The sequence below is a fragment of the Desmodus rotundus genome, chromosome 5, assembly GCF_022682495.2.
Source record: "Desmodus rotundus isolate HL8 chromosome 5, HLdesRot8A.1, whole genome shotgun sequence".
Taxonomy (NCBI): domain Eukaryota; kingdom Metazoa; phylum Chordata; class Mammalia; order Chiroptera; family Phyllostomidae; genus Desmodus; species Desmodus rotundus.
The window spans coordinates 131302100-131324584 of NC_071391.1; the positions used below are offsets into that span (position 1 = coordinate 131302100).

The 22485-nt window shown below is 43.6% G+C and overlaps 1 protein-coding gene across 1 annotated transcript in view; it reads left to right on the forward strand.

Annotated features, from left to right (window-relative positions):
• The window catches only part of SPTBN1 (spectrin beta, non-erythrocytic 1), a 188591-nt gene that overhangs the window by 52829 nt on the left and 113277 nt on the right, over window positions 1–22485 (forward strand). Inside the window, exon 2 of the mRNA XM_053924713.1 lies at window positions 1298–1495. Coding sequence (XP_053780688.1) covers window positions 1348–1495 — 148 coding nt within the window. The 5' untranslated portion in view covers window positions 1298–1347. The remainder of the gene's footprint in view (window positions 1–1297; window positions 1496–22485) is intronic.

Here is a 22485-nt window from a genome sequence, read left to right on the forward strand (position 1 = left end):
CACCAGGATTGATCTTTTAAAAACACGCACCCAGTGGTATCAGTTATTAACTAAAAATCCTGCAGTGCCTTCCGTCACACTTAGGTTTCCAGAGCCCTTCGTGGTCTGGCCCCCAACCTTCCAACCTCATCTCCTTGGCTCTCCCCCTGCCCACCAGACTGTCTCCAGAGACACTGACCTCTTCATTTCTCCAACAAGCCATGCTGTTTCTCACCATAGGGCCTTTATATAAGCTGTTTCTTTTGCCTGGGATGCTATTCCTTTTGACCTGTTCCTTTTAAATAAACACCTACTCAGAGGCCTTCCCTAACCATCAGATCTAAAATGTGGTCTTACTGTATCATATCACTCCACTTTTCTTTTCTTTCAACTATCTTGCCTTGACTGGTGTCTTTTGTCTGGCTTCTCCTACTAAGACATAAGCTACACTAGAGTCTGGTCCTCATCTTGTTTACTGGTATCTCTAGCATCAGGCACAGGCTGAGCACTAAGTAAGTCCTCGGTACCTTCTGGTTCAGTGACTGCATAATAGCTCTATTGAAGGGAGAAACTATATTTAAAGCTAAATGTATTTCTCTTAATCCTCTGAGGATACTGTAATAAAGTGAAGACGGCAGTGGGCCAAAAGTTGAGGCCTAGGTTCTCGTTTACCATTTATCCCTGTAAAACACTGCGACCGGACTCCTGGGGAGTGGGCATCGGTATTGGTAGTAAGGCTTTAGGAAACACAACAGTCTAAATAATTGCAGTCCTTTTTTAATTGAGTATCCACTGCGCACTGGTACTGTCCTTGGTGGTGTACATTTACTGTCTCATTTAATCTCAGACACCAGGTTTCTAATGTATAGATGAAATGATCTGTTCTCTTAGGTAACATTTTACAAAATTCTAGGGGAAGCCGAAAGATTTTAGTTTATGGTGATATACAATAGAAATAAATGAGTTCATTCAGAAGCTCCAAGTAGCTGTTCATCCAGCTCTGATAAAACTTTCAAATTGCAAAACTTGAACCGTAGAAAGAAGGAAGAAACTCATCCTTTACTGGGCATCCATCATCTATTCAGTCCTCTCAGTAACCTATAGAGTATTGTTCCTCTTTGACGGTTGGGGAAACTGAGGCTCGGAGATGTTAAGTGTCTTGGCCAAGGGCACCCACTTGTTATGAGGCAGTGGTCCAGATACCTGTTCTTAACACGTGTGAATCATTTTATCTTCTACTCACCTTTATCCCAATAATTGTATGAGGACTCGACACACTTTAAATGATTAATTAGGTTTTTCCTTTTCTTTCTCATAGAACTCTAAGAAGGAGCTGATGTGGAGGAGGAGCAGCTGAGGTAGTTCAAGATGACGACCACAGTAGCCACAGACTATGACAACATTGAGATCCAGCAGCAGTACAGTGACGTCAACAACCGCTGGGACGTGGACGACTGGGACAATGAGAACAGCTCTGCCAGGCTTTTCGAGCGGTCCCGCATCAAGGCTCTGGCAGGTGAGGCTCCTTCCCGGCCCCCCGCTGAGGCCCAGGATGCGTTACAGTGTCCTTTAAAATCATCTCCCCTGCCTCCCTTGTAAGATCGGTTCACTTCTACCTAAACATGTCCCACAGGAGCGAGCTGGCCATGTTGTAGGGTGACCAGTTCCGTGTTTGGAGAACTGTCAACCCCTCAGGCCAAAATGATTCTGAGTAGAGCGATTTCGTACAGCATTTTAAAGAGAGCTGCCCTACGATTTAAAAAATTCGTATGTTTTTAATGCATCTTACATTTGAAAGTAACGAAGCACAGATAATTAACCAGTGTACTCAGTTGATCTGACCTCTCACAGTAAAGTACTTACGCCGAGTGCCCCGGGTTAGTCAGTATCACATGCAGGGGTTTTAAATATAAAACCCAGTAGCTTAATCTCGTGAGGGCACATTTAATGCTGTAACGGCAAGTGTGCCATCGATTTACTAAAATTAGCAGGAACACATCCTTCCTTTGTGATTCCTCGCTCCTTCGTTGCTGTTGAACACCTGGAACACACTTTGACCTCGGCCTTCATTGGGGTTGGGAGTGTTTTGCCCTGAAAACCTGGAGAAGTTTCTATCACGATGAAAACTCAGTGGTATTGAATGAATATATGTAAACCAAGGGTCAGGGTGGCGTTTATACAAGGCCTTGCATCTGTACTTCGAGATTTCAAATAAAATGGTGTCCAAATGAGAAAAGTAGGTTTATGGGTTTTTTCCCTGATAGCTTTAATTATGACAAATAAATTCTAGTCAGGACTTAAACAGGTAAGTTTACAGTTCATTGTGAATGTAGCTCCCTTTTTTGTTACCTTTACAGTATAATCTAATTATGAGACATGTGTAATTTAGACTTCTCTTGATTGTAAGCAAAAGGAAACCTTAACCCAAAGTGGTTTAAAGAACAAAGAGAATTTCTTGATCAAGTAGGAGACGAATTTTAAGCAAGACTTAGTTCTGGACTTAAATGGTGTGTTCAGGACCTAATTTCTTTCTCCTAGTTTTTGGCCTTACTTATCTAGTGTGGATTGATTCTCAGGCAGGCTCTGGGGACCCTGTGGTCCCACGCCAGCTGCCCCAGGTCCCAGATATGTCTGTCTGCCTGTAAGGACATTGGGCAGGAAAAAAGCACCTCTGCTTCACCGGCCTGATTGACCATGGCCTGATTGGGTCATGTGCCCCTCTCAGAATCTCGCTCCCACTGGAGTCAGAGAAGAGGATGTGCTAACTGACCTCAGCTAATTAGGATGCACTCCTGGAGTGTTGGAGGTTTTGCCGGGTTGGAGAGGGGTCAGTCCCACACTAACAGCTTGGCTAGAAAATTCAGAATAGAGCATGAAGGAGGAAGAAGGAAAAAGACCTTGGGGAGGCTTCCAACTAAATGCTGTAGGGAAATCATTCAGCTGCCTTAGGATAACTTGTTTCTTGAGTGGAGTGATTTAAAGGTTTTTCCTGAACTTGCCTCATTTGAGGGCATAAATGAATGATTAACCAGATAGTCCCGCTAGAATTGGAGCTTTATTTTCTAGCTTATTCATTAACATGTAAGCTTATGGAAACCATGATCCTGGCTTGAGTTAGTGGATTATTGATTTGTACTTTAATCTCTAACCTCTTTTTCTTGAATCTTCATTTGAACCTTTAGTCCAGTATGATATTGGTGACCAGTTATCATTGACCATGAGACATGTACTTTCTGGTCCCAGGCCACTATGTATTATCTCTGTTTTAAGGAGACTTTTACTTGCAAACTGCAGAGTAGTGTCTTGCTCTTTGTATCCATTCTTTTCTACAATTCCAGAGGAGATGTGCAGCTGTCCTTAGTATTGATCAGGTGTCTTTACACGTACTAGGAGATCTTCCCTTCTATGTTATCTAGGTCCCTGAACTATTATAGCTATGATAATAAATTGTAAGCACTTAATGTAGTACTACTTACTGCATGCCAGGCACTGTTCTACATGCATTGCATATATTAACAGTTAATCCCATAACAACCATATGAAGGAGATTGTTATTTCTGTCTACCGTGTGTAGATGAAACTGAGGTACAGAGACGGAATAGCTTGTGCAAGGTCATACTGCTAATAAATGGCTGAAGGCAGAGTGGCTCCAAAGTCTATACTATTTTTCTATATTCAATAAAACGCAAATGAATCAAAGCTCATTGGTGTAGAGTATTGGTAATGGGTAATGTAAACACGTTAAAAATTTTCATTTGAAGGCTCAGGAATGCATCCCGAGATCTAGAAGAAGTCACGTAACTACGACATGTTACTAAAAAGGAAATTTGCTGCTTCTAGGTTAAATGATGTTCAAAAAATACTGCTTTCAGGGAATTCAGACAGTTATCAGGAAAATCTTATCAAGAAGTTTATCATTTTATCAAATGAGTTCAAAAAATACTGCTTTCAGGGAATTCAGACAATTATCAGGAAAACCTTATCAAGAAGTTTATCATCTTATCATCTGACTTCCCAATTCTGTGGAACAGAAAAATCTCTGAGCTGTCTAAGAATTTTGTGTGCTGATAACAGGAATAATTTAACAGTCCAGCAGTGTCCAGAACTGTGGTTCTAGAACTTGAGCAGGCATCAGAATCACATGGAGGTCCTAAAGCATGGATTGCTGGGCTTACTCCCAGAGTCTGATTCAGTAAGTCGAGGGTGGAGCTTGATAATTCGCATTTTTTAAGATTTTTTAAAGATTTTATTTATTTATTTATTTATTTACTTTAGAGTTGGGGGGAGGGAGGGAGAAAGAGAGAGAGAAAAACATCAATGTGAGAGAGAGAACACAAGGATTGGTTCCCCGATCGGGGAACACATTTCCTCTTGAATGTGCCCCGACCAGGGACCAAACACCCAACCGAGGCATGTGGCCTGACCAGGAATTGAACCAGTGATCTTTTGCTTCAAAGAACAACACCCAAGCAACTGAGCCACACTGGTCAGGGCGATACTTTGCATTTTTAACAGATTCCCAGGTGATGCTGAGGTGGCTGGTCTGGGGAATCATGTTTGAGGCTGGTGTAGAGTATTGATAGTTGCCTGGTCTACTTCCCTGGATGCCTGAGACCATTTCTTCTGGACCCAGCTAAAGTCTAGGGAGAATTAACTCTCAAACACAACAGATTATCTTAAAGATACACTTTAATGTGGGGTGGTGTGGAAGTCTGGTACTGGATTTTGACAAAAGGGAAAAGCACCTTCCTGTCCCCCCCAGTAGAGAAGCAGTGTGTCGATAGGTTCGGCGTCAGGGAGCGCTGCTGGGAGGCTCCTGTTGCAAACGCACGTTCAGAAGTTTGAGTTCTCGTTAGGGCGGCAGGAATGTCCACGGCAAGTTTCCTGCCCCTCTCAGGTGCTCTGCATGTTTAGTCTTGTCTGGACTTCACTCTGCATTCTGAGGAGGTTTATAGGAGACATTAGCAAGAATCTGTCTTTCAGCAGCGTGGTGCATCTTGTGTTGGTATGTACCCATCACCTTGTCTTGTGTCCTTTACTCAGGGGCTTTAAATGCCTGTCTCTAAGGGAATAAGGTGAAGGAAACTACTTGCTACTTCATCTTCAGGAATCGCTTTTAACTCTGGTACATTAAGAAATAAGTTATTGTTCCTGGCACAGAGCTCCTAAAGCCCTTGGAATTTTCCTGAGTGTCTTTTGTTATTTATAAAGAGCCTCTTTCATCATACTTGGATTTATGCTAATGAGGCGACTTAGGGTGAGACTTCTCCCCCCACCCCAGGATGTGAGTGGACAGGACTGGTCACTGGAAACACCAAGTGGTTAGAAGGTGGGAGTTTTCAGCCCTGCCAACCAATCCGCAGAGGAGGCAGAGCTGAGATTGAGTTTAATCACCAATGGCCAATGATTTCATCAATCATGCCTACATAATGAAACTTCCATAAAAACCCGTAAGTGTGGCAAAGTTTGGAGAGCTGCTGGGTTGGGGACACATCCGTGTGCTGGGAGGGTGGCGTGCCCTGGGAGGGCTGGAAGTTCTGCCCCCTGCCATACCTCACCCTGTGCGCCTCTTCCAGTGGCTGTTCCTGAGTTGGCTATATACTTGATAATAACGGGGCAGGCATAAATAAAATGCAAGTTCCTGAGTTTTGTGTGTTGTTTTAGCACATTATGGAACCCGATGAAGGGTTTTCATGGGAACCCCTGAATTTATAGCCACTTAGTCAGAAGTACAGTGGTCTTGGACAGGCGGTGGCCTGGGACAGGCGACTGGCATCCGAAGTGGTTGCAGTCCTGTGGGACAGGGCCCCGTAACCTGTGGGGTTTGCCCTGGGTACTTAGCATCAGAATTGAATTTCAGGGCGCCCACGTGGTGTCAGAGCATCAGACTCAGTAAGATGTTTCCCAGGGAAGATGGCTTCTCTGGTATAGTGTGTAACATCCATGTTTTTTTAAAATGGAGAAATCAGGCCTGCAATTACTTGTCAAGTGCCAGTTTATCATCACAAAGATGAAAGAGTCTGGAGTTGGTTCACGTCCATTGCCCAGTGAGCTTTGAATCTTTGCATTCCTCTTAAACTTTTTTGTTTGAAAGTCTGACTCATATCTCAGTCACTCATCACCCCTCCTGCTCCCCAGCACTTGGAAACATCAGAGAGAAATTCCAAGTGGAATCACAGGGAACTCAATGCTCCCGTATTCAGAATCTACCTAGAGCCTCTCCTGGTGACATTTGAAAACACCAACTTCTTTTCAAAGTAGAGAAAAGCTTCATCTGAAAGCATTCCCCTCACACAAGCTGGGTGAAGAGGGAGTCTCAAGATTCCAGCCTGTAAACGTTCAAGAAATAGAATTGATATTGACGATTGCCACATGTTCAAATATTTTACATGGACGAGGCTGGGGAGATGCATACTTATGTCTAAACTTGATTGTCGACCATTTGCAGTTCAGAAGGAAGATACGAAGAACATTGGTCCATCCTGTGGAGTAGCAAAGAGATCACAGCAAGCTAATTCAGCCTGAGGCAAAGCGCTGGGGAGTGATGTTTATGCATTCTGTAAATGATTTCCCACATCGCATGATGGCAGACCCACATTCCTGACCTCTGACCCAGTTGCCTCAGTAGTGTAGGACACGTGTGGTCACGGCAAAGTGCATCAAGATAAGCTAGACTTTCGGGAAACCAGCATTTTATTGAAATAAAACTAAAACATAAAACTATTCTTTTCAAGAAATGTAGAAGGTAAATGTTTTCTTTTTTCAAGTGATGGGTAGTAGGTTATATTTTTGTGGAATCAACACAAATTAGGGGAAGTAGGAAAAGCAGACTTTTGAGAAGTGTAACATTTAGCTTGAAAATATGGTCGAAGTAACTAGAATTAATATTTTTCCATCAACACTCATAAACAATGAATTTTAAAAATTAGGATGATATAACCAAAATATTTAGTGTTTGTTTCTGAATAATAAAATTTTTTACTTCCAAAAACATAATGGCATATAAAGGTGGTAGGAGAAAGCTTATGTATGAAAGAGCATTTTAAAAAAGATAAATTAAAAATGAGATTACTTTTGGAGTTGTCACTCATCAACATTTATGAGCTAAAATTTAATGTAAGAACCTTTCTGCTAACCTGTGGACGTGGCAAAAAACAATTGACCTTGAGTTTACATGATTATGGGTACATCAAGGACAATTGATAGCCATAGGAAAATAAGATAAAAGCACTAATTGTATCTTTCACATTACATGTATACAGTAAATAACAATTATTTGTGGCTGTATTTATCGGCCAGACTTCCTTTTAAACATGGGCATTTATCTGAGTGACCAGAATTTTGGTGGAGCATTTAATCAGCTAACGCAGTAGTTTACTTTAAGTATCCAGATCTGTACTATCCAAGAGAAACATAATACTAACCCATTGTGATTCTAAGTTACATATTTCGGTTAATCAGATTATCCAAAATATTATCCAAAATATTATCCTATCACCCCATGTAATCAGTATAAACAGTTACTTAATGAGATTCTTTACATCTTTTCTACTGACTTTGGAACCCAGCATGTTACTACCCACATGTCGCGTGGTCAGTGGTCACATGTGGCCGGTGACGACCTATTCGGACGGGGCAACTCCAGTGCCTTCCCATGACTCTTTTATTGGCTAAAACTCCGTGGTTCTTGCCAAACAAATGGACTTTAAAATACTCATCAAGTATTTAGTCTTGGGTATACTTACGAAGCAGTAAAGTAGTAGGCCTTTTGGCTAAATGTGAATTTAAATTTGGATGAGTAATTCATCAACCGAGTAGTTATTTTAAAAACAAACCCTTCTTCTTCTCGTGCTTTCCAATAGTAAACTCTCATGAAATGGATGCCAGGTGGCAACAAAGACAGACGGAGCCTCCACAACATCTGTACTTTGCTCTTTCAGGTGAAAACTTCCACACTTGTCTCAAGCGCTGTTTTTGGATGCAGAAGACAATATTACACTGTTTAAAAATGCATGTTCCCAGGTCCCCCCAGCCTCAGAAGTCGAGATTCACTACTGTGGGAGGGAGCAAAGGAATCTCCCTCCCAAAACATTGTTGGTGCCCGTGATACACTGTGAGAGAGCTTTTCAGGGAGGAGGCCTAAGTACTCTCACTTAATACTCAAGTCCTATTACCTTTGAGCGTTCCCAGCAAAGTGAAAATTAACTCTTATCTCTCCTGTACGATATTAGCCTTGCCCTGGCTGGTGTGGTATAGTTGGTTGGGCGACGTCCCACAAACAAACTGAAAGGTCGCAGATTCTGTTCCCGGTCAGGGCACGTGCCTGGGTTGTAGGTTCGGTCCTTGGTTGGCAGTCAGTGTTTCTGTCTCTCTTTCTCCCTCCCTTCCCCACTCTCTCTAAAATCAAGAAGCATGTCCTTGGGGGAGGATATAAAAAATACATATATTTTGGTCTTGTCTTTCCCTCAGTGAGTCAGTCACAATTTATGTTTCAATATCTTGACACCCGAGCAGGTTTAATGTGCTGCCCAGACTGAGTACAGAGCTGCCTGCTGACTGGGGGGAACGCACCCTTCCTGTAAGCCCTGGCCTCGCCACAGCTCCTGTCTGGGCGGGTCCTCCTTGAGGTGGAAGACACTGAGGTCCTCCCTTTTCAGCCCCTATCACTGTGTGGGCCTTTTAATTTGTAATGTCCAGGAGAGTGGAAAATTTCTTTGGGCCTAAATTAGCTCTCTCCTACTAAGTAAAATCAGTGGAGACACTTGAAAACTATATCCTAAAACAATTCTGTGGTTATAGATAAAAATATTCAGGCACAGTTTTCTCAGGAGGAAGAGAGCTGGATTCTAACTGGGAATGAGAGCGGAACACTTTCTCCCAGTGGACTGCAAATTTCAAGCTGTCGTTAAAGTTATGTGCTGAAGTTATTAATCCCCAAAGAGAGAGACTTGTACATAGATGGAGGAACACTTATTTTAAAACCACAAAAGACTTTTAAGTTTACCCTTTTTTTGAGGAATGTCAATGTTTTTTCTACCTACAATCATGAGTTTTTAATGAAATGATTTAGATACTGGCTTTATCTATTTTTATGGTCTCTTATAACATGGTAGTTTTACTTAGAAACTTTCCAGAGTAAGACTATTAATTCACTTCAACCACCCCCTGTGAAAGTAAATATGTATGAATATTATATTTGACTTTTTTCTTTTTCCCCCCAGTATTTGACTTTTTTCTAGTAAAAGTACAGAGCCAGCTTGCTATTGAATATGTAGAAGGTCTATAAAGCATGGTTTGGAATTGTCTAAATGGGAAGTTAAAAACTATTTACAGGAAACATTAATATGTATTAATGTATAATGTATTCATGTATTCAAGTGCCAAGAGAGTAGCATAGGCAATTAGTGCTGTAGTCATTGAGAGAAAAGGAGTGACCACAAGAGGAAAAAAATTTTAACAGGATGGGCCAAGTAACGTAAAGACCAAGGGAACTTGCAGAGAGATGGGGCTGGCTTGGACCGTGGAATGGCTGATTCCGTTTCCTCTGCAGCAGAACAGAAGGGGTGGGGCTCGGGTCCCTGAGGACCCTCTCTTTAAAACAAAGTCAGTTTTTGGCCTCCCAAACTGATACAGCAGCTCACGCTTGAATTCATTCCTCGAAAATTAAGCTAGAGCTTTTCTTACTTACACACCCACAGCTCAGTTCTGAGGGAACACTTTTGTGCCTCAAGGGATAGGCTTCTTGCATGGTGGAATGGATTTTTATAGTCAGGATTAACAGGGATTTAATAGCTATCCACTGTTTCCCTCATTCACTCTTGAGGCTGTTGCCCTAAATTATGCATTATTTGGGATTATTTGTAAGGGAGGTGTGGTCCCTAGTGCATGTTAAACACAGCACCCATTGTTTGTGAAATCTGAATCTGAAAGAGCATTTCATATCAAAGAGGCTCATGAAAGCTATTGAGTAGAAAGTCTGTTTAGGTCATTAAATGTAGTCCCAGATGATACCCGTAATTTATTTTCTATACACATGACTTCAGTGGTTCTCTGACCATACATAGGAATGCAGGGATTTTTTTTCTTTCTTTCTTTTTGGCTTACAATTTCCTTCCCCTCCCTTTCTCCTCACTGCAGTCATTGACCCTTTCCCCACCTTTGAAATCAGCTTGGATTCCTGCTGTTATTCCTTACATTCCACAAATTCTGTTCACACCTCAGCAATGGCTGAAATCCCAGGTGAGGCACATGACCCCCTGGCTGGGAGAACCAGCCTCTAATCCTCTCCTGCATTAAAACCTCTTAAGCACGCACAACCCCTCTTCACAGCCCAGCCCTCATTCCCGCCCTCAGTCTTCAGGAGCCCACCTTCCATTCCTCAGTCATCTTGGGAAACTCTTAAAATTTTTTTTGAATTTATTTTTTAGAGAGAAGGAGAGAAACATTAATGTGTGAGAGAAATATTGACCCATTGCCTCTCACATGCCCCCAGCTGGGGACCTGGCCTGCAACCCAGGCATGTGCCCCGACCCGGAATCGAAGCAGCAACCTTCTGGTTTGCAGACCAGCACTCACCCCACTTGAGCACCTAGGAAAACTCTTGATTCACCATTGTCCTTTGCCTTAACTCCTCTTCCCACCCGAACAAAATATTTTTCTTAAGCCACTTTCTTTTGAGGAACTCCCATCACCATTTCTATGAGAAAATCCAGTAAATGTTACTGTTGATTTATGTTTGAACTTAGGGTAAGCAAAAGAAGAAAAGCTTACGATTTTTCTCCTCTTATGCTTTTCCTGGCATTTGCACACGTGCCTATGCCCACCCCATCTGTCTGTCTCTCGTATAATAATATACATACCATAAAATTTACCCCATAAAGTATAGAATTCAGCGGTTTTTAATATACTCAGAAAGTGGTGCAAGCAGTCACCACTAATTCCAAAACATTTTTATCACCTCCCCCAAATCCCATACCCATGAGTCATCACTTCCCATTTTCTCCTCCTGCTAGCCCCAGGCAACCGCCAGTCTACATTCTGACTCTGGATTTGCCTGTTCTGGACATTTCCGTGCAAAGGGAATCGTGCAGTATGTTGTCTTTTGTGACTGGTTTCTTTTACTTGGCGAAATGTTTTCAAGGGTCATCCATCTTGTAGCATCTATCAGTACCTCATTTCTTCCTCTGCTCTCTCATATAAATAACAGTGGTAGATTAGTAAAGAAGAACAGGGAAAATTCTTTGAAAGCTACCAACATCATAATACTGTGATTTTTATTTGGCAGTTGCCTGGGAGCAGATGGCAGATCCATTGTAGGCATCTGAAAGTACTGTAGACTTAGGAATTTTTTCATTTACCTGGACATGGTCATCAAAAAGCTCACTGGTGGGTGTTTCGTATCTCATATGGTCATATTTGTTGCCTTTATTGAATTCACTACAAAGGAGTTTAACTCCTTTGTGAGTTTTCTACCAAAGTGGACTTGTGAGCAGGTACCAACATAGGGAAGATAAAAATAAAAAATATAATTTAGATACAGGGCATTTAGTAAGTGCTATACACTTAAAAAAAATAAAACATGTCATGATAAGCATGAACTGAAAACATCACCAAGTAGGTTTTATGAGGTCTGTCCAGAAAAACTCCAACCACTGTTAATAATGAGAACAGTTCGAGAGATGTCGATGTAACCTGGCAGCCAAGGAGAGTGGACTGGAAGGTAGATGCGTGAATGATGGCGACTTCACTACACTAGTCAGTGGGGGTGGTAGACCCTGTTGAGCGAGCTTGTGTGCTGTGTGGATGTTGCATTCAAAATGACTGAGCAAGTAGAGCAACAAATCTGCATCAAATTTTGCGTTAAGCTTGAACATTCTTCCATGGAAGCTATTCCGATGATCAGAAGGCCGCAGCTATGGGCAGCTGGTGATTGGCAGCTCATCACGACAATGTGCCTGCTCAGGCATCACATCTCATGCAGAGGTTTTTGGGGAAACATCAAGTCACCCAGGTGACTCAACCCCTCTACAGCCCAGATTTGGTGCCTGCAATTTACAGCTTTTCCCGAAACTTTTGAAAGGGAAGTGCTTTCAGACTGTTGATGAGATTCAGGAAAGTATGATGGGGCAGCTCATGGCTACTGGGAGAACTGTGTGAGGTCCCAAGGTGCCTACTTTGAAGGGGACTGAGGTGTCATTGTCCTATGTACAGTATTTCTTGTATCTTCTTCAATAGATGTCTCAATTTTTCATGTTACACAGTGAATACTTTCTGGACAGACCTCATATATTAACAGTGCAATTCAGATATCAGAGGTTTTATTTAACTACCATTTTCAGTACTATCATTCAATTTAAATTTCTAATTTATAGAGACAAATGATGCTGGATAGATGTTAAATAGTTTCTTAAAATACATTTTGATTTTTGACACCAACTTGATTAAAGAAGATGGTTTTGAGATTCATCAGCAGTTTGACACGATCACGTTGAATAGTAATCCGCTGGGAGGGGTCTGAGTAACAAGCATTTGTTCTGTGTCTGCTGATTGGCTTCTCTGAAAAGAATCCTGCATTCAAAATTATATTTGGTCAATCCTTTCTGGTTGTCGGGAACAGAGATTCACTGAGTCATCTGAATAAAATAAGTGTGCAGTGGGTAGGGGAGGAAGAGTGGAGGGTATGGCAAAGTTTCAGATGCACAAGCGCCAGAAATCCATTAGTGACTGAGGCTGCTGCAGGGCTGGGGGCATTCACTGCCTTTCAGACGGGCCCTGTGCCCCATTCATTGACACTGTGCCAAGGGTTCCCTCATAACTCGGCTTCCACATGGCTTTAGGGTACTCTAGTTCAAACTCTATGTCCTGCCAGTTTTTTTCTCTCTTGACCTTACAGCTAAATGACTTAATATCCTGGTTTTCTCTAGTTCACATTTCTGTGAGGTTGAGCATGGAGATAGTGAGCCTGGAGATGGGGCTCCAATTTGCCCAGGTACTCTTTTTATACCAGGTTATAAACAGCTGGATACTTACAAATGATTATTGTTGGAGGAGATAATCACAGCATTGGTGAAGAGCAGGAAGCCATGCTTGTAAGACATATCAGCTCCATCCCTCCAGAGCTCAGAGGGCGTGTGGTTGGCAGTTGGAGGCTATGATTGGCATTTCTAATGCAGAATTCTGGTGTGGTGGAGGAAGGTACTTTATATTGTTAGGGATTTTGGGGATAGATATTGAGGTGTCCTGTGTGATCAAGGAAAGATAAACACAATGTGAGGAAAAGGTAGGGTGCAGACAGGCCCTGTAGGAACAGAAATTAAGGCTTTCCGAATCTCAATTTCTTGCTTTTGTCTTTGCACCTGTATGTGATCTTCCAGATGACAGGAAATAGGGTTGCCATCTGCCCCCTGGAGTTTCTTATTCATCAGTTCCCCCATTTTTCTAGTTGCAATTGGAAACGTTGGGGCGGGGGGTTGATAGGGAGGCTGTCATGTACTAGGCTTTGGTTGGGGGCTGTTCCTGAACCAGCGAACTGTGGTGCGGGGTGTGGAGGGATGTCAGAACCTGGCAGCTCTTCCTGGAACCACGTGGAGCTATACTCGAAAATGAGGTATGTGTTGGGCAGATGGCAATAAATAACCATAAATGTTCACAACACATTTTCAGATAGATTGATGGTCTTGATTCAGACATGAAGCTATGTTCTGAAATGGCAAGGTGATGTTCACCACTGACTAATTGCTTCCTTTAAAAAAAACAGCCAAGAGCCCTGGCTGGTGTAGCTCAGTGGATTGAGTGTGGGCTGTGAACCAAAGGGTTGCTAGTTCCATTCCCAGTCAGGGCACATGCCTAGGTTGCAGGTCAAATGAGAGGCAACCACACATTGATGTTTCTCTCCCTCTCTTTCTCCTTCCTTTCCCCTCTGTCTAAAAATAAATAAATCTTTTCTTTTTTACAAGAGCAACCGATAATGTACAGCTTCCTTTAAGATCTTTGAAAGCATAAAGTTGACAAGGAGAAACAAACACTAACTTTTCCATCTTTAGAATATGCCTCTGATACGATATTCAGTTTTCACCTAAGTTAGTAACTCTTGAATTTGCTTGGCGATTTTGTGGCTTGGAATCAGTCTATCCCAGTTCTTCTTCTGGGGGCCCTTCTGGGGGCCTCAAGGACCAGCACTGTTCTTAGAGTATGACAGGTACCCAGTAGTAGAGTAGCATTCCAAGTTTTTTAGCAGTACAGTGATGTAACTACCATATTAGCATGCTCCTTACCCACGTGTAATCTGTTTTGGGGAGTTAGACTGTGTAAAACAAGCAGCGAATGCAACAGTATTACACAAAAGTATGGTGACACTTCTCAAAAGCCTGAAAAGCCTTTTCATTCTCTGGCTGATAAATGTGTCCATCTTTTAGAGTTAGTAATTTTTAAGGGAATTTGCTGAGCTCTGAGTTTTGGCCTCTCTCCTGCATACCTGTGAATTTTCAGAGCCCTAATGTAGTGACATCATTGGATGATGGGCACATGTTATTGGTTGAGGTTGATAAAAATTTGCCACACAGGTTTAAAGTTCTGCATACTCCTTTGATTGTTGAACATGCATGTTAAATTGTTTTATTAGCCACATGATTTTGTCTGTAGGCATCTTCAGAAATAGATGAACTGGAGTCAGGAAGATGCTGTGCCTTTTGCCAGGTCCCTAGGCCCTCCCTGCATCACACGGTACCTATTGGACCTCCCCGTAAGTCTTCAGGAAAACCAGGCCCACCTCACTGTCTCCAGCCTGAGCCCCCAGCTACTCCCAGGAGCCATCTTGCCTGTGTGGTCCACACTGACGTTTTCAAGAAACTTATTTAGACTTTGTTATTCTCTACCTTGCTCCCTTGAGTCTGTATTAGTTTCCTGTGTGTGCTCAAGGTGGGTGTGTCCATATTTTTTCTCTAGTTGATGCCTGAACTCCTTGAAGACAGTGGCAATGAGTAATATTTCTTTCAGCATTCCCTACAGCACCTCACCTAAGCCTGAATGCAGTTCGGTGCTTTTGCATCGTACATCACAATGCAATGCATTATTAAAAAAGAAAGATCCAAACACCACAAAGTGGACAGTGAATGTTTCCCCTTCTCCAAACCCATCCCCATCCCTAAAGATAATTCCTTTTAAAAGTTTTATACATGTCTTTTGAGATGTTTTCTATGTACGTTATTGAAAACACTCTTTTTTTCTCCAATATAGAACAGAAGCAGGACCGGGTGATTATTAGAACGTGGAGTTTAATCTTCCACCGAAGAGTGTATATTTGTCTTAGGTTTTCATTCTTGCATTATCTGGTCTCCCTACTACAGTGTGAACTTACAGAGCTGTTTTCCAAGTGTGGGACATTGTAAGCCAGTGCAAACCATTAAAAGCACATGGGACGTTCTTCACACCATCCTCAGTCTGGCCTCTGCCTCCTTTTGTGCCGCCCGTGTCTGCCCCTAGGATTTTACTGTTTTTGGCCAAAAGAGCTAAAGATTTCTTTAATTGTCCGCTCCTTCCTCAAGTCACTGCAGTGTTTCTGGACCTCTTCCCCCTTCCCCTCCCACATTTCCTGGACCCCGTAGATGCTTTCTGGGGAAGGGAGCATCTCCGAAGAGGCACCCACTCCTAGGTCAGCCTGCAGTTTCCCTGTGTGTCATCTCTAGCCTCAAGTGGGTGCCAGCAGTTGGCATGTGATAATTTAATGGGTCATTAGAAACGTATAAATGCTGGCCACCGTTTTCCTCCTGGAATCCTGTTTTGTGACTTTAAGGACATAGGGAATTTGGTGAAAGCAGCGGCCGGCCACGACCACCACAGGGAATGGAATGCTGTGGTTGTAGTTCTGATGACAGCCAACAGCCATTATCTGTCTCTCAGGCTGGGCTCCAAACAGGCTAGAGTGGTGTTGTCGTTGTTGTTTTAACTGATGCATAACTGAAGCCTTTTTTTCTGCGGTTAAGAGCAACAAAAACAATCTAGTAACTTCTTAAATCTACGGGGCCATTGCCATGCTGTTCAACCAGCTTGTCCCTGTGGTCAGTGTTCACCATTTTTCCAGCCAGGGACACGGCTTTGCCAGTTCCACGGACTGACAGTCCCAAAGGTGGTCTACACACTGATTTTGGAGAAGGAGGTTTACAGACGAGGGTCCCTGCTGTGAAAACACAAAATTGTGTACCTGGAACTGTCGCTCTGCAGAGGATTAGCACGCGCTTCCAGCCTCCGCCCTGCGCACACCATCTGCGGAGTTGCCTGCGTGCATTTAAAGGACGGCCGGTGGGAGGAGGGGTGCTTGTAAATAATGTAGAGGTATTCAAGACTGCCTTGAGAAATACAGGATGGAGGGGAGGCGAGGTTGGAGGACACACTCGATACTAATTTGAAACCCAAACCCCCAGCACTGAATTAATAGGTGTGCTTGTGCAGCTTCCTTTGTGCCTTCGATGAGCCTCAATCTTCAGGCAGGTCCATGTGTAGGTCTTGTCTTTTCTTTTTTGAAACTACCTGACATTTAGGGAGCCATTTTAATTGGCACACCCAACACCATTATCACCTAAACTGGATTTTATCGTGGGGGATAAAGTTTCTAAAGTTTTAAGAACTGGAGGACTTCAGAGGAATTGTGTTGATCTAATCTATAACTACTATTTTGAAAGAAAAAATTTCGAGCACAGTGTCAGAAATGCAGTTTACAGGGCAGCCTAGTACACACATACATTTACGTGGGGGGGTAGTTGCATGCATATCCACTTGCATTTACATTTCACAAAGCAGTGTTTACCTGTAGTACGTGAGATGTCCTGATGCTTTCTGTTCTGTTTCATCTATTTAAATACTAGTGTTGATCCACGAATTAGATTTTATAACTAATGGTGTTGGAAAACCCTGTGGTAGCAGGTACATGTTAAACAAAGTACATCTAGTAGTCTCTCTTTTTAAGCTTTGTGACTAATGATTATTAGAGTGAAGTGGTATTTGATTTTTCGTGCTTCGTTCCTTTATTAGCGAAGGAGAGTGTGACGTATTTACTGAGCACCTGCTATGCGCCAGGCACTGGGATTAGTGTCAGAAGCACACAGTTAGGGGATTAGGTGAAAACAAGTCTGTGGTCAGCGGAAGAGATTTACAGCTGTCACAGAAGAGGCAGCGTCAGCAGATGGAAGGGGGTTTTAGGCCGAGCCGGTGGCGCCGTGAACAGCATGGCGGTGCCTGGCTTTCTCAGGGAGCCTCGAGCAGGGGTGCAGAGAGCTCAAGGTGGAGCTGTTAGGAGTGGACAAGGGGGGCCTTGAATGCCATGCCAGTGAGTTTAGTTTTTATCTTTTTGGCCAGTGATTTTCGACATTTAGCGCAGGATAATTTTAATTTTCAAATAAAAGTTTATTTGTTACCTCAATGTGTAAAATGGCAAACTTGAAATCATCATGGTTGAAACAGAGTGGCCTCCCCTAGATTTCTCTGCCCAGGAGTCCTGAGGCCCCTTGTGACTTAATCTGAGACCCACTGATGTGTGTTCAGGGAATGGTAGGATCCGATTTGTGTCCCGTCAGGAGCCGGCTGGGGACACCGTGGAGGCTGCTTTAGGGAGGAGAATGGCTAGAGGGAGGGAAGCCATTGTAGGAGACTCATGATTGCCCTACAAAGATGAGGAGGAGGCCCTGACACTGAGGTGGTGGCCAAGGGCTTCAGAGAGCAAGGGATTAACTTGGCTTAATTGAAAGTTAGGACCTGCTCTTCAGTGGGCTGTGGACGGTGTGGGAAAGGCAGGAGGGAGGAGCATGAGTTTGGTTTTGGTCGTATGAACCCTCCCGCCAAGTCTGCCTTCTGGGTGCCGTATACATGGGGTAGGTGAGTTTGTTGGGTATTTTGTTGGTCACAAATCTGTAAGGCTCCATCACCTCGCCTCCAGGTTTCAGGATGGCATCACCTTTTCCTTAGTTCATATTAGCCTCTATTCTCTCCAGCCTTTGGAAACTGTATGAGCCCTGAGGCTCTCTCAGTCTGCCTGTCTGCATGCACGTTTGCAGGAATTCCTAGGCCTGAGCACCCGGTTTTTCTGGGTTTGAGGTCAGGCACTGAGGACGGTCTCTGGCAGGGCTGGTGCTGAGATAGGGAGAATGGCTTTATTTAAAGGCCTGGGGTCCCGGAGTGAATCCGTGCTGTGCTGCCTAACTGTAAGTGGGCGATTTTCTTCTACAGGCTGAGAATGATAATACCCACCTGGTCAGATAGCTGTGAGAGCTTCAAACAGTGTGGAAGGTGCCTGGCTTAGTGTGTACACACAGTCGGCCTGTGAGGCGTTACAACGTTTATTATGAAAATAAATCTTCTGAAGAGCGGGCCCCTCTCCCTTTCCGCAAGGAGCCCTTGCATACTGAGAAATACCACCTGAATGCAAGGAGGGAGGATCAGAGGTCACGGTGGAAAAGCAGGACCCCTCAAAGGGCACTTGTTCTGGTGGCTCTGATGGCCTAGAGACAGGGTCTCTGTGGCTCTGTGTGGTGTTCTAAGGGCATTTTGAGACCCCACGCCTTTTCCTGGGAGGCAGGAAAAGCTCTGAAAAAGACTCTTATTTTTTTAAAAAAGATTTTATTTATTTATTTTTGGAGAGGGGGAAGGTAGGGAGAAAGAGAGGGAGGGGAGCATCAGTGTGAGAGGGAAACGTGGATCAGTTGCCTCTTGTTCATGCCCCGACTGGGGACCAAACCCACAACCCCGGCAAGTGCCCTCACCAGGAATCGAACTGGCCACCTTTTGCCTTGTGGGATGACATCCAGCCAATGGACTGATGATCCACGCTGGTCAGGGCTTATTTTTTAATTTTAAAAACGAATAAGTTCTCTACATCTTTGCATCTTCTCTTACTGCATTTACCTCTTTTAGGTATATACTCAGTGCACATTAAAATGATTATAACCCTAACCATTTATTAAGAGGGTGATTTAGGAGGAAAGTACAATAAAATATTAAAACATTGTTTTTAGAATGGAGATTGAAAAATTGATTCACCCCCTCTCCCTCCGCAAATGGCCAAAACTGGAGTGGGGAAGGGTGGAGGTGGGCGAGGGGGACTTGCAAGGCTGGGAGGGAGAGGACGTGCTCAGTGGAGGAAATCCAAGTCAGACAGGCTGGCTGTGCTGGAAGAGGCGGGTCCTTCGTGGGGGTCATGGAGCTTTAGTGTTCTGTCCCTCTTGGTTGGGACAGCTGTGGTTTGGTATCAGGGGATAATGAAGAAGAAATACTACTAGCTTTTCAGGGGGATTATTTATAATACTCAAAATTTGTCTCTCACTTTCATCTTGGAGAAGATTATAAAAAATACTACTATCATATTAACAGCCGTCTTTGGCAGGGGGCATTAGCTGCCTTTTATAGAATTCAATCTGAGATTGTCGGAATTGGGTTATTTGCCCCAGCCTGCCTGCATTAGTGGTTCTATACATCAGAGGCCCCGGCCTTCCCGGGTGGTGATTGAAAGCCTCTGATGCCTGTCTGGGACCTGCCTTTTCTGACTCTCTTGGAAATTGCTGTCCTTCACAGAAGTACTTGTAGGTCTCTGAATGCCCTTTAATTCATCAAAGAAAAAAAAATCTTGCACCTCTCACTATAATTACTCCGTATTAGAGAATTATGAGTAAGACCTTGAGATATCTTGAGTAAACTTACAGGATTAGAACTGCTGGAGGGACAAAAATTAGAGCAAAGTTTTTTGTTTGTTTTAAGAAATAAATTCTCATTTGATGACATCAGTGGTGATTGACTTATTAAAACCTTTCCCAACAGAGTCAAACATTACTTATATTTAATAGGAAAGCTGAAAGTAAAAATCATATTTTACAGTATTCTTTCTATTTCTGACTCTCAAGAATGAGAGAAGTGTGACCTGTTTAAATAGGGAGGCCTATTGATTTATATATATTTAAAAAAAAAAAAAAGGTCGCCATGGCTGATGTGGCTCAGTGGATTGAGCACTGACCTGCAAACTGCAAGGTTGCAGGTTCGAGTCCCAGTCAGGGCACATGCCTGGGTTACGGGCCAGTTCCCCAGTTGGGGGCGTGTGAGAGGCAACTGATTGATGTTTCTCTTGCACATGGATGTTTCTCTCCTTCTCTCTCCCCCTTCCCCTCTCTCAAAAAATAAATAAATAAAATCTTTATTTAAAAAGGGTCAAACGTTTGTCTGTGTTAAGTAGAGTACTGAAAAGATAATGGCAGTATGAATTACAAGATGTAGAGATACAAAGTACATCCTAGATGTGAGTGTGGTAGGTTGTACAAACAACTTGAAAAATTGTTTTGAAAAAGTCCATGATTTTATTTAAGGGAGGATGAAATAAAATAATTGAAGGTATCCTAAGACTTTTTTTTCTGGATCACAAAGCTTTTTTATGGCCTTTCAAAAGTAGCAGCAGACAGGCGGCCATTGCAGCACTGGTACTGGGTCAGAGACCTGGGTGCCGCTGGGCTCCTCCAGCTGAGACTGTGAGAAATCACCTTGTCTCTCTCAGCCCGTTTCCTCACTTGAAAAACGAGGGAGTGGGCTGGTGAAATAGGAAGGTCCCTTAGGCCTATTTGGGTGTGGGCTCCTGGGGAGGCAGCAGGCTGACGTCCTGCGGTTCCCAGGGTGAGTTTGGCCTCTCTGCCCCGAGGTCGGTCGCAGCTGTGTACACTGGGAGGCACCGTCAGTGTGTCTTAGGTACAGGGAAGATAGCAACCTTTGTCCTTCTCCAGGAGATAATGAACACCGAGGGACTGACTCAAGTCCTAGTCTTTTGTTGATTTTTTTCTTGTTAACTTTCTGTGTTTGATGAGTCTGAATTGCAGGCTCTTGGAGAGAATTAACAAGACTTTGATTATAATCACTTCCAATTACAGGCCCCTTTCCTGTGTAATGATTTTTGCCATTTGCTCTTCCTATTCTTGAATAGGCAGGAGGACAGACAATGTTTTTAATCAGTAAGAACTTTAGTGCCTTAAAATTATCCTTAACAGAGAGCTTGGTCCGTGCCCGCACTGGCAGGACGTCAGTGTTCTCCAGGTGGAGGAGCAGGCCTGAGTCTTTCAGGATAGTGGGTGATGGGTGCCACAGAACCTCAGCAGCAAGGAAAACATGTCTGTTTAGCACCAGCCAAGGCGATCCTGTGTGCACGTGGGCCTGCACATGCATGTGTGCACACACCCACACACCCAAATTGTGTAAATATGGACCTGCCCGCCCAACCACGGCATGTTCCTACTGACTATTCCCAGACTACCAGCTGATTACTTTTGTGCTTCACGTACTGAATCCCAAAGATGGTGACTAAAAAATAAAGTTTCTGAACTATGTCTTGAAGGTCGGCCTGGTGGAGCTCATCCGGCCTGACACTGGTGGTGGCTCTGGCGGTCGATGGGGGTTTTGCTGTAGCACTGTACACAGATATGAGGCTTGGAGGCTGCTTGGAGTCCACAACTAAGTAAAAGTGAGAGTTGGCATGGTTCCCATGGAATTTTTTTTCTTAAGGGTTGTAGAGAGGACATGGAGGGATAGCATGTGAAAACACTGTGTCTGAGCTTCAGGGTCACAGATGCGGAGCACGTGGGTTTGGGGCTGCTGTGTCTTCCCATGCCCACAGGGCATTCTGCTCGAGTCTTCACTGGAGCTTTCTTTCACTTTATGTTTGATTGTGTCGGTTCCTGCATGGTGGTGTTGGGTGCTAGAAGGTGAGGCAGGAGAGGGGATGAGGAGGACCTTTCTCTGATTTGGGGCCCTGGGCCCACTTCACCGACGGAGGCAGGAGAAATGCACTCCATTTCCTTTGTCCTCGCTTTCCTGTACCTTCAGGTTTTGCTCTAGAAACAAGAGAGGCAGCAGGAATTCAGAAGTCCTGCTTTCCAGTTTCCAGTGTGCAGTAAATTATTCGGTATCACTGGGCATGCCACTCTGGGCCTTGTTTTCCTTGTCCATAAATGAGATGGTAGGTGACTTTTGAAAAGGGCCTTCCTGACACCCGTTAGGGGTTCTAGCTCTCATCTTTGCACGGTGAAGGAGTAAGGTGTGGACTTGGGTGGGATACACAGGGAGAGTAGGCTCAGCAGTTCACCACATGCCGACTCCGTCCCAGGGCCTTTGCTGCGCTTTCACACGCCTGTGCAGTGTTCAGGCTTCTGAAACGGCTAAATCACTTTGGAACAACTGCCTCAGAGAGGACACTGGGGTACGGGGTGTGAAGTAAAGATTATATAAGGCTTGTATCTATCCTAAAACAGATAACGATACACAGGGGTCCGGCACAAATAATGCCCCTTTTAAATTACAAAATCATAAGCATGTAGTTCTGTAACATAATGTCACACACTCAAGCACACCATATGACATTTTAGGTGGAATGTCCAAATTAAAACTATAAGTTATTACACCCGTATTACCCTGCCAACCACACTCAAGCAGGGGTTACTTCTGCCAGACCCAGCGTTTCCAAGTGCATTACATCCAGAGGACCATCAAGGC